At 47.3% G+C, this 18342-nt stretch overlaps 1 protein-coding gene across 3 annotated transcripts in view; it reads right to left on the reverse strand.

The window, feature by feature from the left end:
* Positions 1 to 13877, reverse strand: part of LOC128842505 (protein mono-ADP-ribosyltransferase PARP12-like) — a 39963-nt gene extending 26086 nt beyond the window's left edge. The window contains exons 1-2 of one of the 3 annotated variants that reach the window (XM_054038563.1): positions 13488 to 13872; positions 2484 to 2616 (exon numbers count right to left, since the gene is read on the reverse strand). In XM_054038563.1, the coding sequence (XP_053894538.1) occupies positions 2484 to 2616; positions 13488 to 13774 (420 nt within the window). In that variant the 5' untranslated portion in view covers positions 13775 to 13872. Of the gene's footprint in view, positions 1 to 2483; positions 2617 to 13487 lie in introns of all 3 variants that reach the window. The other 2 variants (XM_054038572.1, XM_054038583.1) reach the window with 2 other exon arrangements.
* Positions 13878 to 18342: the final 4465 nt, after the last annotated feature.

The following is an 18342-nucleotide window of genomic DNA, read 5'->3' on the forward strand; positions in this document are numbered from 1 at the left end:
CAAGGCCAGAAGGAACCATTAGATCATCTAGTCTGATCTGCTGCATAGCACAACATATACATTTTGGCTCAGAAAGCCCAATGACTTTAATTAGACCAAAGCATTTCAGTCCTCAGGAAACTGACTCCTGTGGGCCCTATGCCCAAGGCCTTGGCAATGGCAGGGAATTGATTGAAGACACTGAATCAGGCTGGGTCCAGCCTTTGTGGTGGGGAGGATACGTAAAAGCAGATATTACTCCTGGGGGCATTCTGCAACAAAACATTAACAATTCTGCACACAGATATTTTAAAATTCTGCAAATTTTATTTGTGAAAAAAACACTATATAATCATGCCAGTTTCAATTATTTTGGTAATTTACTTCAAAATACCTGTCAGCAAGTATGTCTGTAACAATACAGACACACACAAAAATTCCCCCAGAAGTAGAGAATTAAAGGAACTACTATAACAACCCAGTTCCTGTTTCTCTGTCTCCTCCCCCCTGCCCAGAGCCAGCCAGGGGGCCAGATACCCACAACCCCTCATCCCCAGAGCCCAACCACAGGCCTTCCCCCTAGAGTCCAGCCGTGGCTCCTCCAGCCCAGACACCCACCCCCTCCTTTGAATCCCTGGGCTCTGGGAGAGGGAGAAACAGCCTGATGCTCGGTCCCAGGCTTGCACGGAGTTTCCTGCGTGCCACCCTCTGCTTCCCTCAGGGCATGCTGGGAACCCTCTAACTCCCTTTCCCTCCCCCTGGCAGCGTCTTCTACGTGCAAGCTGGGCTCTGCCAAGTCCAGTGGTCCCTCGTGGCAGCTAGCAGCACTACAGCCCATTTCTGTAGGGGAAAGGAAATTCTGCGTGCACAACATTAACTTCTGCAAAATTCTGCATTGCACAAGTGACGCAGAATTCCCCCAAGAGTAAGAGATTTGTATGCAAATATTGATATTCTTTCCAAGGAGCTAAAAGTATTCAAATATATTTCTAACTCAAGTGAGTGCATATTCACTGTCCATTGCATCTTCAGCACAACCCCTTTTTGTTTTTCAAGATGGCTGAATTTATGGAGATGGCTACACAGAAAAAGTGTCCATGATCTGTTTTGTATGGGTTGAATGCTAACTGTAAAATCTGAACTAAAGAGGTGGAAGTGTTTGGGATTTTGTTGTTGTTGTCAGGGTGTTGGACAGCCCTAAAACGGACCCTTTCTATTCTAGGAGGGACACAATAATTTTAAAAATAGAAACTTTTCTGTCATCATTTCCTTGCATAACTTCAATGCTGAATAAGATGTAAGCAAACTCCCCCCGCCACCACCTTTCCTTGCTCATCTAAACCTACTGTAAGCTTTCAGAAAGCAATAATATTTTTACAGAACCATCTTTGGATTTCAAAGTACTGTTGGCCTTTTTGGCCCAAACAGTTAGCTGATATTTGGGGCTTGCAGATTGTTTCCGTTAGGAGGATAAATTGATGATGAGCGTCAGATGTGTCTTATAGGGTGCAACCCTGTTTATTTACAAAGAATGTACCCAAAGTCCTGGTTCTCTGAACATAGCAGGACCAACCAACCAAACAGGCAGTTTTCTTACTCACAATTCCAAGCCTCTTTCTAGCCAGCATGCTGCCCATAAGACGCTTCCTTCCAGGGCCACCTACCAGGGCTTCCCTGGCTGTCTCCTAGCTTTTTCTTGTCTTGTCTGCTTCGGACATACATAGCCCCTGTGTTTGCAACCAGCTCCCAAGGGAAACCCTGCCATCCACATAGCTCAGCTTCTGATCAGACTTGCATGTCCCTTGAATGGTGGCATCCACTGTCCCCAGCTCTCTTACTCCATAAAAGGAGTTTAATTGTTTTTGCTATTTATCTTGAACGAAGGGAAGCTAACATGCCCATCAGTCTCAATGCTCACCTATAGTTCAAAGACATGCCTGCTTGTAGCCACCAAGCACCCTCCAGCAAAACTGTATTTTACAAAACATCACTAAGCCTGGGTCTACACTACAAAGTTTCGTTGGCACAGCTGTGTCAGCCATGGGTGTGAAAAGACACCCCCCTCCAGCCAACGTAACTATGCTGCCAAACCCCCTCCATAGACACAGCTATGCCAACAGAGGAGGGCTTCTATCAGCATAGTTAAGATCATTCAGAGACGATGTGTTTCTGTGCTGACAAACAAAAACAAACTGCTGTTGGCATACGGCCCATCTACACTAGAGGGCTCTGCTGGTACAGTATACTGGCAATGCATTAGTAACGTAGACAAGGCCTCCCAACAGCCCTTCATGGTAGGTATTCTTATCTCCAATTTATATAGGCGTGGAAACTAAGTCAGAGAGTAGATGATTTAGCCAAGGTCATACAGTGAATCAGTTGCAAAGGGGAAAAAAAAATAAGTTCCCTGACATCCAATTCCACGCTTTAGTTTAGCATCATCTCTCACCTCTTCCATACCTATTTAGCAAACAGCCTTTCCTTAAGAAATCAGTATGACTCACATCAGGCAGGAGGAAAGGGTCATTCTGGAGGAGCAGGACCCGCAGCTCATTTTCGTTTAGGCCACTGACTTCATGGGTCTTCAGCACTTTTCGGTTCCCATCCGTGAAGATATCATGGGAGTATTTACATGCCCTGGAAAGGAATAAACAAAATTCAGATCAAATACACTGATCTTTAACCTGGGTGGCTTACAAGAGCAACCACACCTAAAGCAAGGAAGGTGAGAGTGGAAGAAGGAAACAGACATGAGACTAGAAAGGAAGCTTGGCAGAAGCATAGGGAACAAGGGAAGCCTAGCAAGAAATCTATCTTAGTTATATATAATGGCCTCCATTACCATAGACTGTGAAGTGCTCAGGTTCTTTAATAGATTTATCCTCATAACACCCCTGTGTGCTAGGGAAATGCTATTATCCCTGTTTTGTTTTTAAAACAGATGGGGAATTGAGGCACAGAGAGGCTAAGTGACTTGCCCGAGGTCACACATGAAGTCTGTGGCAGAATCAGGTTCCCCAAGTCCTAGGCTAATGCCCTAAGCAGGGTGGATAAAAAACAAACAATGAATTTTTTAAAATTGTTTTATTTAAATCTGATCTAAATTAAATTTTAGTTTTATTTTTAAAAATAAACCTATTTAAAATTGTTCAGTAAATTTAGGCCTTAACATAGATTGTCATTATTTTAAATTATCTATTAAAATCATTTAAATTAAAAAATTAAGTAGTAAGTTTCCTATCAAATCACTGAGCTGATTAAAGTCACTGGCTAAGCACCTGCAACCAGCATTTGTTGAAGTGCTAAACCAGCTTTTGACACCAGTAGCCTCTTGTAGGTGCAGAGATTATTCTTTCTTTCTTTCTTTCTTTCAGTTTATTCAACTAGTTCATTCAAAGTTAAGAAACCAATCTGGAGTTGAAAATGCAGGGATGCTTGTTTTCTTCTTACAATCTATGCATAAAAACGAGGCGTGAAAGGATAAAATCTACTAAAAGCTTGAAGGGTGTGATGACCACAGAAACAATCAGTTCAATTCACTAACAGCAGATACTACTGCTTTTCTTTAAGAAGTCAGTTTTAAAAGCAAAACTTGTTTTGATAAGAAAAAAAAATTATGTACCCAGCACATTGAAAGTAGTTTGTTGGGTGCCTCCGTCTGGCTGGGTCACATGTGCCAGCTGGGCACATCTTGGGGGAAAAGTCTGCCCCTCCAGTTTTTTAATCGATTCTCATTTTTCCGCCTTGCACCCGTAGGGTTACCATATAGAGATTCCCAAATAGAGGACACTCCCAGGGGAGGGGAGACGAGGGAACTGGGGAGGTACAGTTGGGGGGGCACTGGAGGGGTCCGTTGCACTGGGAGGGAGTATTTGAGGAGTTCAGGTTAGCTTCTCTGGCCCTGGTGGCTGACCCAGCCCCCATACGTGCTGTTGCACCCCCTGGCTTGAAATGGTTTCCATCAGACACAGGGTTTACAGTTTAGTTCTATGGCTCTCAGCACCCCCATTATAAACATTGTTCCAGCACCCCTGCCAGCTCCTGCTCCAGCCCTGGCCACGGCTTCTGCCCCAGTCCAGCCCCAGCCATTGCTCCAGTCCTAGGGGCTGACTGCTGGCCAGTGACCCAACCCTGGTTGCTGCTCCTCCGGCAGGGACAGACAGCTGCTCCAGCCCTGCCATTGCAGCGGGGCTGAAGCTCAAGAAGTCACGGAGTCCATTAAAGTCATGGAATCCCATGACCTCTATGACAAAATTGTATCCTTACTAATAAGAAACAAAATGAACTTGTGCAGAGCTTAGTCAAGGACAAGGGGCTTGAAAATGACATGGATGGTGAGAGAAAGCTTGTGAAGTGAGTCAGAGTGACATGGTCAGAACAGCAGATGGGGAAGATTATTTTAGAAAGAAAAAAAGTGGCTAGAGAAGGTGGTGGTTACAGAGTACAGAGAAGGACATTGCAAAAGCAAGGTTGCAGTGGTATGGAATGATTGCACAGAAAGAAGCAACAGTTTGTCAAGAGTTCAAACGTGAATTCAGAATAGAGAAAGGAGTTGAATAGGACAAGGACGTGGTGCACCTCGCTGACAAGGAAGGTAGAGGAAAGATTTAGAAAATGTTTAAAGAAATATAGAACCCAATCTTATGGGTTGTGTACAAAGAAAGGAGGGGAGAAATGGTGGAAGACATCAGGACAATAATGTATTAAAAGGGATCTGTTTATCTGAGAGCAACAATAGGCCATTTGCAGTGAGAATGAATGACAACGAAAGATAATCAGGAATGCTGAGGGAACTAGGATAGATCCAGAAACAATGCTAACTGTTAGTCTGAAATGTGACTCAGTAAAGCCCTTAACTATGTGTACCTCAGTAATAAAATATATAAAATAAAACTTCTCCTGTCACTGCTCAATTTAACTACTCTTCAGTGCTTACCCTCTGACGGTCTCATTGACTTTTGAACCATCGGTTCACATGCCGCTATTGATCTGCCCCTTCTCCTGCGTAAGACTTGTTTCCTGCAGTCTTTTCCCCTCCAAATATCAACATTATACGACGCTACAGGTTTGCCTGCTGTTCTATTAACAAATTGACTTTATTTTCTGTCTTAAGGAGTTTATGATCTAAGACCCTAATTCCGCATTAAGGCCTGAGAGTATGGGCTCCCGGGCCAGCATGGAATCCTACTTGCACTGAATAAACTGAAAACAGTAAAGTCAACAGAGCAACAGGAGTGTGTGTAATCAAGAGCAGGATAGGTTCAAAGGGTGATACTCATGCAAATTTAAGTGTAGATTTTACCCTTAGAGTAGGGTGACCAGACATCCCGATTTTATCGTGACTGTCCAGATATTTGCTTGTTTGTCCCGCATCCCGACCAATGTTAGGTTGGGACACTGGACAAACAAGCAAATACTCTGGAGCCCAGAAATGCTGGCGCCCCCCCACCCCCGACTCCGTCCCCTCCTCCCCCCATTGGCTCCCTCCCCGAATCCCTGCCTCTTCCCCAGGCTCGCCATTCCTCCTCCCTCCACAAGTGCTGGAGGGAGGCCCTGGAGACACAGGGGGAAAGCGGGGCCGGGGTGAGTGAGAGTCCGGCCTGGCCCCAAGCACAGGCAGGACTCAGTCAGGCGGTACTGGAGGGAGAGGAGGGGGGCGGCCCGCGGGGCCAGGCGGCGGCTGTTCTCCCCCCCTGGGCAGCAGGACTCGGGAGCAGCCGCTGCTGCAGCTCCCACTGCCGCGGGGGGAGGAAGTGGCCATGGCGCTCGGCGACTGCGGCTCTGGCGCCTGGGCCCGAACCCCCCGAGCCCCGGCCTGTTGCGGGGACCCAGCAGCGCGCACGCTGCGCCCAGCCCCTGGCCAGTCGCGTCTGGGCTGCTGCCCAGCTGGTGCAATCCCGCAGCGGAGGCATCGGCAGCCCAGCCCTGTTCGTTCCCCTGTGGAACCCGAGCGGGGCGGGGGGCTGCTGCCCCCACTCCGGGGCTGCCATGGGATTGCACCAGCTGGGCAGCAGCCCAGATGCGACTGGCCAAGGGCTGGGCACAGCATGCGCGCTGCTGGGTCACCGCAGCAGGCCCGGGATCGGGGGGTTCAGGCCCAGGCGCCAGAGCCGCAGCCGCCGAGCTTGGCCATCGGCTGCTTCCTCCCCCCTGCGGCAGTGGGAGCTGCAGCAGCGGCTGCTCCCGAGTCCCGCTGCCCAGGGGGGGAGAACAGCCGCGGCCTGGCCCCGCGGGCCGCCCCCCTCCTCTCCCTCCAGTACCACCCGACTGAGTCCTGCCTGTTCGGGGCCAGGCCGGACTCTCACTCACGGCACTGTGCTCCCCCTGCGTCTCCGGGGCCTCCCTCCAGCGCTTGTGGAGGAAGGGGGAGGGGAGGTTTGTTGGGTTGTTTTTTTTCCTCTGCCACTTTTTTTTTTGCCCCGCCTCCCCACCCCGATATTTGACCTGGGTGATCTGGTTACCCTACCTTAGAGTCAAATTCTCTTCTGGGTTATTCCAACACAAACCCAAAGTAACCTACCTTTCCAACAGAATTTGGATAATTTATTGTAGAATAAATCCCTGTTAAAAATTCCTATGTTAAGAAAAAGTTTGCATTGCCTAAGAAAAGAGGAACTATTTACCCAGGAACAGTTTTTATCCACATTTTATCAAAATGTTGTCTACTTCTTTATAAACCTAAAGGAAATGAATAGATTTGAATATCACCCTATATATGTAAAACAACAATAATGTTATAAGATGCAGATTGTGGGACTTCCTGGGAATGTGCAGTGCCACTGCCAGGACAGGCAGCCAGGCTGCTTTAGCCCCACTGCGCCGCGGACCCCCTGCCCCAGCCCTGACTCTCTCCTCCCCCCATCCCCCTGCCAAACCCGGAGCATCCTCCTGCACCCCAAACCTCTCAACCCCAGCCTCTGCCCAGAGCCTGCACTCCCAGTCCGGAACTCTCCCGCCCCCTGCACGCCAACCGCTTGCCCCACCCCAGAGCCCCCACCCACCCTGAACCCCTCACCCCGGTCCCACCTGAGAGCCCTCACCCCCTCCCACATTCCAACCCCCTGCCTCAACCCGCAGCCCCCTCCTGCACTCTGAAACTCTCATTTCTGGTCCCACGCCGGAGCCCGCACCCCCAGTTAGAGGTCTCACCCCCTCCTGCACCCCAACCTCCTGCCCGAGCCCAGTGAAAGTGAGTGAGGGTGGGGGAGAGAGAGCCACTGAGGGAGAAGGGGGCAAGGCCTCAGGGAACGGGCGGGGCTAGGGGTTCAGTTTTGTGTGACTAGAAAGTTGGCAACCCTAAAGCAGAGTCATATCAGGGACATAGCGAGCATACAGCAGGAGCCCATTCCTTATGCACCTGTGCCTGAGGCAGGAAAACCACAGCAGAGTGGAGCTGTGGTGGGCCCCCTGGAGCAAGAAGGCTGCCCTGAGGTGGCTGCTGTCCCAGAGAGGAGGCAGAGCTGGTCAGAAGAGGGAATCTGCCTGAGCGGGATGAAACGTCAAAGTGAGGATGGAGTTGGAAGATTGTTTATCTGTTTGTTTACTTGTTTTTATTAAGAAAATAAACCTCCTTGAAAGACACTGCCTGAGGCAGTGTGTATTTTGGAACTGGGGAGAAGCTGTGCTGTGACATGCACCCTCATCTAGAGTGATGTGTGCAGTAGAGGTCACCACATAGGGAGGGTTCAGAGCTGGTCAGTGAGAATAACTAGGGAGCACAGAAAAACTCTCATGAGGAAGGATTGAAAGGAATGCGTTTATTTACATTAGAAAGGAGACATGATAAAATTATATCACATAATGAATGATCTGAATACATGGGTCAGGAAAGTCTGTTGGCCCTGTCTCATAACACCAGCACAAGGGACATTCAATTAAATTGAAAGGTGGTGCTAGGCTAGCCTTATGGGCTACAGTGGCAAATTCGACACTAATAAAAAAAACTTTTTCACACAATGTGTGATTCATGCCCACAGGATGTGATTTAGGCCAAGAATTTAGCAAGATTCAAGGTGGGATTGGATATTTATATGCATGGCCCCTTTAAATCTTTTTCCTAAGGGGGAGAGGGAGAGTAAGAAAAAAGGAGGGAAACTTCAGGGGGCAGCGCTGGAGCTCCAAGGAGAGGGAGAGGCAGCCTGCAGGACCTGGAAAAGTGAAAGAGAGAACCTGCCTGAAGCCTGAGACGGACAGGGCCGATCACAGCCCAGGACAGGAGCCAGGAGGAGCACTGTGCCAGGGAAGAATCGCCCGAGAAGGACAGGCTGGAACTGGACCCAGTATCACGGCTGCCCAGAGCTGCAAGTACTGGGGCTTGGGACTCTGCATTGGGATCAAGGAGGGAGGCTGAGGGTACATCTACACTAAAGAGGGGGAGTAGATTTAAGATACGCAAATTCAGCTACGTGAATAGTGTAGCTGAATTCGACGTATCGCAGCTGACTTACCCCGTTGTGAGGACGGTGGCAAAATCGACTTCTGCGGCTTTCTGTCGGCGGCGCTTACTCCCACCTCCACTGGTGGAGTAAGAGCGCCGATTCGGGGATCGATTGTCGCGTCCCAATGGGACACGATAAATCGATCCCCGAGAGGTCGATTTCTACCCGCCGATTCAGGCGGGTAGTATAGACCTAGCCTCAGGCTAGTTAAGTGGGGAGGTGGTCGCTCTGTGTGGCTTTGCAGAGAGCAGCAGAAGAAGGCACCGGAGGGGTTTGTTGGGGGAAAGTTCACTGGCGCCGAAGACGACCAGGCGCACCCAAGACTCACAACTGGACTGGAACTTTGCTCAGGACTCCTGAACTCTGTGTGCAGACACATTGCTCTGTGTCTGCCCTTCCAGACTGTGCTACCACTGGGCCTGTGGGGCCTTGGCTTGGATGCAGCCATGTCTTACTGCTCCCCCTATATTTTCCCTTGTTGTTTTTCGCCTCTCATCCCTCTGTAAATAATTATTTCCCTTGTTATATCCATGGTACTTTTCCTGTGGGGGTGTGTGTTCAGTGGCGGGGGAGGTTGGAACAGGTGCCCCTGGGGTGGAAGGGATTTCTCCTGCTGCATTCCTGCATGCGCCATCTCTTGGCCAGAGCTGCCTGCAGAGCTGACTATCGTGGCCACGAGGGCACTAACGTTCCATATATGAACAACAAGAATATCCAGAGTTGTTATATCTAATGCTAAAAACAGTATGGGAAGAGAGAGAGGTTCATGCAGCAATGATGCAACCAAATTTAACTATGAGAAATTAGAGTAAGACCTAATGTGGGGCAGATTATACCATCTCTGCCTACTGCAGGCTTCTCTCTCTTCTCAAACATCTGGTTCTGGCCACTGTCAGAGACAGGATACTGGACTAGATGGGTCTGTTCTATGGCAATTCCCCACTCTACATAAAGCAACCTTTCCATCCTCTAAATTTTGGGCCCTCCGTGTCTTATTTTAGAACAGGGTGGATTGATTTAAATCATCCATTTTAAATCCCCTCCCCCCCGAAGATAAAGTTGATTCTCATTAGTTGGTGTAATCTAGTATTTCTTTTTGCTAAGGAGGGTACACTACATCTATACACATTTAAGACATTATATAGCTTAACATACTTTTTTCAAATCCATAACATACATTTTATATCAATAAAATGGTAAATAACAGTTCATATTTACTAGACTGTAATTGTTACTTATGATTTGTATCAAGTTGCAGTTAGATGAAAATTGGAATTCAATACATTTATCTAAAATATGCTGGATTCATAAGAAAAATAAGTTTATCAAAACAGGTTTTGTGTTTAAGACTAACTGATTTATTAAACAAAGGAAGTTAGTGAATTTTCAGTCAGTTAAATTAATTGTTTCTGGTCACGGTGACCTTAAAGATTTTAGAACTGGTAGATCTTGTGCTCTTACAACCTGGATTTTATTCAGATTTAAAGAACAAGCTTTCCTGCTTTTTCAACTCTCAATATGTTTCTCAACTTTGAATTAACTAGCTGGATAAACTGAAATGAAGAAAATACTCTCTCTGCACCTGCAGATGAGGCTCCAACTATCAGCAGGTCATTAACAAACACTGGCTCCAGTTTAGCTAGTGACTCCCACGCATTCAATGGCAAGGGCGCCAAGTAAGGAGTTTCATACAGGACAGGAGGTGGGCTCCCAGGCAGAATGCTTAACTGTACAGCATTAGTGTGGAATGTGAGTTCTGCAGAGAGGTGCTTCTCCCAGCTTGTGCCCCTGGGGCAGGGAATCAGTTTTTTGTTTACAAACAGAGGCAGGGCGATTAAGCTAATGTAATTTCCAGTCCTTTCTTAAGGGTCTTTTTTAAGGGTCTGGAAGTCCTTAGATGAACCTGTAAAACAGGAATCCCTGGGGGAGGAGGGAGGTGTTGAAGAGACTCAGAATTAATACAGCTAAGCCTTCTGAGCCAAGTTTACATTCAGAAAAGAGGGAGATGGGGGAGTGAAAAGAAGGGGCCAAAGCCCAGGGGAGGGATAGCAATAGTCTAGAGAAGTTCCCACTCTACCTGTGGTATCCCATCACCGTAGTATCTGAGTGCCTCACATCATAGCCCCACAGTGAGGCAGAGCAGTGCTGTTATCCCCATTGTATAGATGGGGCACTGAGGGGAACACAGACTAAAGGACAGATTTTCAACGGTTTTTAGGCACCTACTGGGATTTTCAAAAATGCCTAGAAGGTTAGGTGCTTGTAAACCCCACTAGATGCCTAACTGCATCTTTGGGTGCCTAAAACCCTCTGAAACTCTGTCCCTAAGGCCTTGAACTGAAGTCATACAGGAAGTCCAGGGGGAGAGGAGTAGAACCCAGGTCTCTCAGGGCTATCTCCCGGTCTACTGGGCCACCCTTTCTCTCTGCTGCATGTTGCAAAGAAGAGGACTCAGATAGGAGCAAAACTAGGGAGGCCAGTTCTCTGAGACTCCAGCAATTGATCCCAGGTGATTGAGAAGGATGTTGTGGTTCAAGCAGCACAGAGACAGACAGAAAGGAGAAACTTAAACGCCAATGGATGGCAGTTTCTGCCCCAGGCTGGGTTGTACAGCAATGCCTGCTGTGCAATTTTAGATTTTAACTGAAAACCATTTTGTTTTGTCATTTTTTGTTCTGAGTTTGAGAAAAGGAAGGAATGAGAAAGTGTCGTCCGAGTATCAGATGTGATTATACCTCAACTTCTGAGTGTTTCAGCTGTATTCAGGCCAATTTCAGAAGAACAGAAATTGCATCCACCGAGTCCAGAAAGTCAACAATTATTGTCATGATTTGTATTATTCACTGGGCACTATATGTGCTCAGCACTGTTCAGGATATGCCAGAAAATGTAGTCCCTGAGCCAATGCATACAAGATATGTAACTCTGAGTAAAATGGCTCAGATATATAAATATAGTGTATAGTTACTGATCACATATTAACATCACAGTGAACATGTGATAACATATCTATAAGCGGAGGCGCTGATGGCGATAGAAGTTTTACTTGATTAAGGACTAGAAGATTGGACCCTCCAACTTTCTTTCAAGAGGAAGAGCTGCCCAGAGCTCCTGTGCCTGTTTATTTTCCTTTCCTGCCTTCAGTGGCCCTGATATACTTCAAAACTCTCAATTTTTTTCCTCAATTTTAAAACATGAAATTTTGTTGGTGTTTGGTTTAAAATATTCTCCTGTGAAAACTGCAACTCAATCACTGTAGTGTTGTGTTTAAGACCCTTCTGGAAAGTAACTAGCCTTTAAACAGAAGTGAAAACAGTGTTACCAATGCTTGTGATTTTGTCATGAGTCTCATAATTATTGTTTTCCTTAAATCCTCAACTCCTGGAGTCGAGTAGCTATGTGATGATTTCAGCCGTCATTCTTAAAGAAAAATGAAGTTTCTAACCCTTGTGGCTGTGGAGGAAGCTTCAAAATGTGACCCCAGCGCACCGTAAAGGCTCAAAAAGCAGAATGTAAATAAAAAGATCAAATCTATTATTTTTACATAATCTCATTATTTTAAAGCCAATCTCACGATTTTTGGTGAGCCTGATTCATGATTTTTGAATATTTGGGGTTGACAATACTATGAAAGAGACTATGAGTCAATTTCACTCCTATTTAAAGTCAGTTTCTAGTCTATTTATAGTGAGGTAACACACCAACAGTCCCAGGCAGGTGCAGTATAAACTCACGGGGACATGCCCTAGAGGAAGATGTTTCCAAAAGTTAAATGAGCTATTCCAAGCTTAATGAACTGCAAAAAAGTGATGGAAAGTAACCTAGATTTTTCTACAACCATTTCAATTGTTGTATGCAAGAGTTAGTAACAAAGTAAGAATATACATCACATTTGTAAACCTAACCAGTGTCTCTTAAGTGAATTGACACAAGATGTCAGAACATTCAGTATTAGAACTGAGTGGATCTAATATTTATTTGATTTTCTTTCTTGATATAGGAATTAGAAATTACCGGATAGGAATACCGTATCTAAATTATCTGCAAAAAAAACCCAAGAGTTTTCAGGTGCCCAAGTAGCCTCTGGAATCACAGTTAAAGTTGCGCCCCTTTCCCCACCAAAATCTGAAATGGCGCCCCTGTTCAATGATTTCACCGAATCTCAGAAATGTAGGGCTGCAAGGGACCTCGTGAGGGCATCAGTCCAGTGTTTCTCAACCAGGGTCTCAGGCCCCCTGGGGAGCAGGTTTCAGGGGTACACCAAGCAGGTCCAGTGTTAGACTCCCTGGAGTCCAGGGCAGAAAGCCTAAGCCCTGCCATGCAGGACTGAAGTCCGGGCCACCCGGGGCTGAAGCAGAAGCCTGAGCAACTTAGCTTTGTGGAGCACCCTGTGGGTTGGGGCCCCAGGCAATTGCCCTGCTGACTACCCCTTAACACCGGCCCTGGCTTTTATATGCAGAAAACCCTTGTGGTCGCACAGATGGCCCTGGAGTTTTTGTAGCGGGAGGGGGGGGCTCAGAAAGAAAAAGGCTGCGAACCCCTGGTCTAGTCCATCTGACTTTCTTTAAAACTTCAGCTGCAAACATGCACGGCTTAATATTATTCATCACTTTAAATTTAAATGAACAGATTATACTTAGGCCTTAATATAGGTCATCGTAATTTCAACTATTTCAATTTTAAAAAAGAAAACGATATTTAAATTAAAAAGCCTGATGTTTATGTATATAAATAATCGAGTTTTATCCACCCTTGTTCAGCACAACCACAGGGGTTCCCTTAGTTACATACCTACCAGCCTAGAGTACAGTATCAGGAGTGCAAGGCACAACAACCATGCCCACTGCCTGTGTTGCCAGAGATCCCCTGCCCTCTCCTTCACTTTGCACCTTGGTGCCTAGCCGCGCCCCCACTATTGCTCCTGGAACAACCCCCTGCTCCCTTCCCCTCCCCCTCTTTGCACCCTAGTGCCTGTCCCTCTACTCCCTCCCCCACTGTGGCCCCCGGTGCCAGCCTCCTCCCCTCCCCGCTCTTCCTCCTCGTAGCTCCCGTCCCCTCCTTTACACTCACCGGACTCCAAAGTTGCACTTGCCCATGAGGTTGAGCTTGCAGAAGTGGAGGCGCTCGCAGCCCGCACACTCCTTGCGGACGCAGAGCCGCAGCGGGGACACAGCGATCACCCAGCGGCCGCCCAACTCCTGGTGCACCAGAAACCTCTCGTGCCCCACATCCTGCAGGATCTGCTCCAGCTGCTGCTCAGAGAGCCCCACGTGCTCGGGGATCTTGCTGTACTCCAGCCGCCCCCCGTTAGAGCACAAGACCTTGGTAATGAAGCTGCAGACCGCAGGGTCAGACATGCTTGCTCTCGAGTCCAGGCGATTACTGACTGCGCAGACCCTCCCTCCGCTCGCTCGGTTTCGTGGGCGGATCAGGCGCCTCCTCCCGTCCAGCTGAGGAAAAGAATCGAAACTGAAGGCAGAAAAGTATGCCTTTGGGGGATGGGCGGCAGGGCAGTGATTTAAGGCAGCAAATCAAAAAGTTATGGCATGCAAAGTATGTAGGAAGGGTGAAGGACATTTTATACCCAGTGTTTCCTTTTTTAATATGGAGATATACCTATCTCATGGAACTGGAAAGGACCTTAAAAGGTCATTGTGTCCAGTCCCCTGCCTTCACAGTAGGCCCAAATACTGCCCCTGACAGATTCTTTGCCCCAGATCCCTAAATGGCCCCCTTAAGGATTGAACTCACAACCCTTGATTTAGCAGGCCAATGCTCAAGGTCCTGTGCTCTCCCACCCCCACTTTTTGAAATACAGTTGCCTTTGCCCTTTTCTGAGACATGCGTTTAATCATTCCCATTTGTAGAATTGAGGGTGGGGGAGACATTCTCCTCTCATTTACAGAATAAAGTTATCCTGGATCTAAAGCTAAGGGATACAAGTTGCAAACCAGAAAGATGTTGGTACCAGCTTGAACATACAGTGTAGGAGGCACAGCAGAAGGCTATTTAAACTCGGGAAAGGAGGGTGTCAGAGTTTTGCCCCTTCTGCCTGACCCTCCTCTTCCCCTCTCTGGCCCTGACCACCCCCAGCAGCAGCCTGACCCTCCTGGCCCATGCGTCCTTACACCCATCCCTTCTGAATATTAATGAGTGGCATTGCAACCCGGGGGCATGGCCAAAAAGTAGTCAGCGCCAAGCCCTGGGTGGACCCTGGCCTCTGCAGTGAAGATTAGGATAAACATGTTTATATGCAGGTAATGGGTGTGGTAAGATGAGGCCCTGAAACATAAGCCCTTGTATCAGAAGCCTGGTATGAGACCTAAGGCCTGAACTAAAGTAATGGTCAAGACATTGTTATCATAAAGCAAAGTTAAGCTGTGAGCCAGAGGCTGGCCCTGCTCACAGAAACTGGCAAGAAGAAGGCTGATGTTGTAATTATACACATACCTAAACGGTACTAAGAACTAGTAATATAAACATGTTCCAAGAAAGGTACCAGAACATTCCAGTACAAGCACATTCCACATAGATAACAAGGAACAGCCTGACCCATCCTAAAGATAGGGACAGGAGCGTAATATGATAGAGTTTTGTTCGAACCAACATGTACAAAGTGAGAGGCGGCACCCTAACATGTAGAGGGGTTGCACCTCTACACGTCAGGAGAGATGTGTAACTTGTTTGTACCTGTGTATAAAAGTGTACCCCTGAAGAGTTGTCTTTGTCTGGCCTAGGGGACAGTGGTAAGTCCCACCACTGACCTAGCCAGTCCATTGTCAGGGAGCACATATGAACTAGCAGAACTGTAGACATCTGATCCAGGGAGCTAGAGACTGTGTTTCGTTTGGCAATAAACCTGGCCGGGTGCCTTCGTACCTTATCGGAGTCTGTGGTCATTAGGGGTTCTCTCGGGGTCTGCTGTGTCAGCTATCTGCGCAGAGCCGGGGCAGCACACAGGGAACACACGCACGCCGCCGACTATTATATCAACACTGAACAGAGCAAAACACCACACCGGTGATGTCTGATGACAATGGGTGAAAGCCCAGAATAAATGTAAAAATCCCATTAGTCCCGAGATGGTTCTTTTGAGCCAGTATAATATAACCAACAAAAGCTATGGCACACGTGGCTTGTGGGTCGCATGTATAAGAGTGTAACCAAAAAAACAAACAAACCCAAACCACACACTCTGGCTTCAAATGCACCACTGAAGTCAATGGTGTTATATTCATCTAATGTATCTCTTTCCATAGCCACAATCCCCAACTAGACAAATTATTGTGATGGACTCCTTCAATGAACACTAATATAGTCAGAAATTTCCCTCAGGTTTTGTGTGTGCACATGCATGTGTGTGTGTGTTTCAAAGCTATAACTTAAATAAGAAGGAAGAAAAGAGTGCTACCATTCCGAAATAATATTGTTTATGTAGGACCTACACAACACTGTGTTCTTGCAATCCCTTCTGCTGGCCATGAAAGCAGCAGTTAATTAACATAAACTATGTGCAGAGCGGAGCTGATATAATAAATGATGGTGCAGGACCAAGCAAGTAAATAAGTTTTGTTCATTTCCAATGGGGTTTGTTTGGGGGGGAAAAGAGAGAGCAGTGGGTAGGTAAACACACATTGAGGAGAAAAGTCATTTGTGGTTAAACTGAAAATTTAGATAAATCCATAAAGGAAGAAATTTAAATGTTAAACATTTAAACAATGCAGAGTTATAAGATTAAACTAATGAAGTTAACCAGTCATTTAGTATCAAGAAGTTTTACACACACACACACACAATAATACTGAAGACATGTCTTCACTGCGGCAGTGCTTTAACATGGCTGTGTAGTCGCAGCATGAGCTCTCTCCCAGCCAGGGCCAGCTCCAAGCACCAGCCGAGCAAGCTCGTGCTTGGGGTGGCAGATTCTAAGGGGCGGCATTCCGTCCAATCTTAGGGCAGCATGGCTGCCCAATTTTTTTTTTATTATTTTTTTATTTTTTTTTGCTTTGCTTCTGGGTCCAGCACACCCGGCCCCTTTGAAACTCTTTTTTTTTTGCTCCGCCCCCCCTTTTTTTTTAAGCTTACCCCCGACTCCCCCCACCCCCCCCGATCCCTCCGCATCCCGATATTTTAGATCTCTGATCTGGTCACCCTATTTATAGTGCTGAAACTTGCAGCGCTCAGGGGTGTGTTTTTTCACCCCCCTGAGTGAGAAAGTTGCCGCGCTATAAAGAGCCAGTGTAGACAAGGCCTAAGTCACTTGTACTATTTGATGCAAACCAATTAACCTATTTGGCATGTGAAACTGCTCTAATCTCTTTTTCTTTGAAAACCATTACAATGCAAATCACAGTAACTAAACAGGTGTTTGTTTTTTGTTTGTTCATGTAACAGCTGAAAGTTAAACAGGGACTTCAGCAGGAGACTACATTGTTCAGGGTTGGGTTACATTCCAGAAATACATACATCTTCAGGGTGTCTATGTTGAGAAAATGTTGAGAAAATTCAGACCCGTAATTCACTGCTGCTGCAGTTTCAACAAACTCAATAGTCCAGTGATAATACTAGTATTTTGCTATGTCTTCACACTACTCCTCCTTTTGCAAGCTTTTCACCATCATGTCTGTGGCTGCTTGAGCAACAACTGCCTGGAGCTCTGCCCATCACCACGCCACACAAAACTGAAGAAATTAAAGACTTCCTGATCACAGCCAGGAGGAAGGATGCAGAATCTGTTAATATCAAAAAGAACAAAAATCATGAAATTCAAGATCTGCTGAAGCCAGTACCTATACACACTGCTCATCACAGACAAGGGACTTGGCTACACTGGTGAGTTAGAGCATATTAAAGCAGTCCTGGGTACCCTAACTCATGATGTGTCCACACTGGCAAGGCACGTAGAGCACCCGGACTCTACGGCTGGAGCACTCCTGGTAATCCACCTCGATGAGAAGCAAAACGCTTGATGCACCCCAGCTGGAGCACTGCAGTGCCAGTGTGGACACTCTGGTCTATTAATGTGCTCTGATCAGCCTCTAGAAGTGTCCCACAATGCCTGGTCTAGACACTCTGGTCATCACTTTGAACTCTACTGCCCTGCCCTCAGGTGACCAACCATCAGGCCCGCCCTTTAAATTCTCTGGGAATTTTGAAAATCCCCTTCCTGTTTTGTCAGCAAGGCATGGAGTGCTCTCAGCGAATCTTTCCAGGTGACCACACCGCCACGTGCCAGGCGAGCCCCAGTATGGAGCAATGGCGGGGTGCTGAACCTCATCAGTGTTTGGGGGAGGAAGCTGTCCAGTCCCAGCTGCACTCCAGCCATAGGAATTATGATACCATCGGGCAGATAGAGGAGGTGCCCAGTAAGTGGCTTTTATTTTGGGAAGGAAGTTGTTCAGTGCAGGCTCTTAGGGCGAGGAGGGTTAGGGCTGCATGCATGCCTAGATGCGGAATAGGGCATTGATGTGCTCTCTCACATCGCGGTAATCGGCCTCAGTGATCTCTTCAAAGGTCTCATGCAGAAACTGGGCAATCTGCTTGCGCAGGTTCCTTGGCAGAGCTACTGTGCTCCTTGTCCCAGTCAGGCTAACATGTACACGCCACTGTGCCACGAGGGGCGGGGGACCATTGCTGCACATAGGCAAGCTGCATATGGGCCAGGGCAGAAGCCGCATTGTAGTAGAAGACCCTCCCTTGCTTCCCAGGTCACCCTCAGCAGCGAGATATCTTCCAGGACAAACTCCTGTGGAAAATGTGGGGACAGTGTTCAGTATAGGGCCCCCCTGCAGCTATTGGCTCTCTCCAAGACACAGAACCCCAGAGGACAGTACAGCCGTGAAACTTGCCCCTGTGCTTACTCACCTTTTTGGGGGCTCCTGTGAGTTATGTGCACTCGCTTTGGGATGGGCAATTTCTGCTGTTG

Source organism: Malaclemys terrapin, chromosome 1 (genome assembly GCF_027887155.1).
Source record: "Malaclemys terrapin pileata isolate rMalTer1 chromosome 1, rMalTer1.hap1, whole genome shotgun sequence".
NCBI classification, from domain to species: Eukaryota; Metazoa; Chordata; order Testudines; family Emydidae; genus Malaclemys; species Malaclemys terrapin.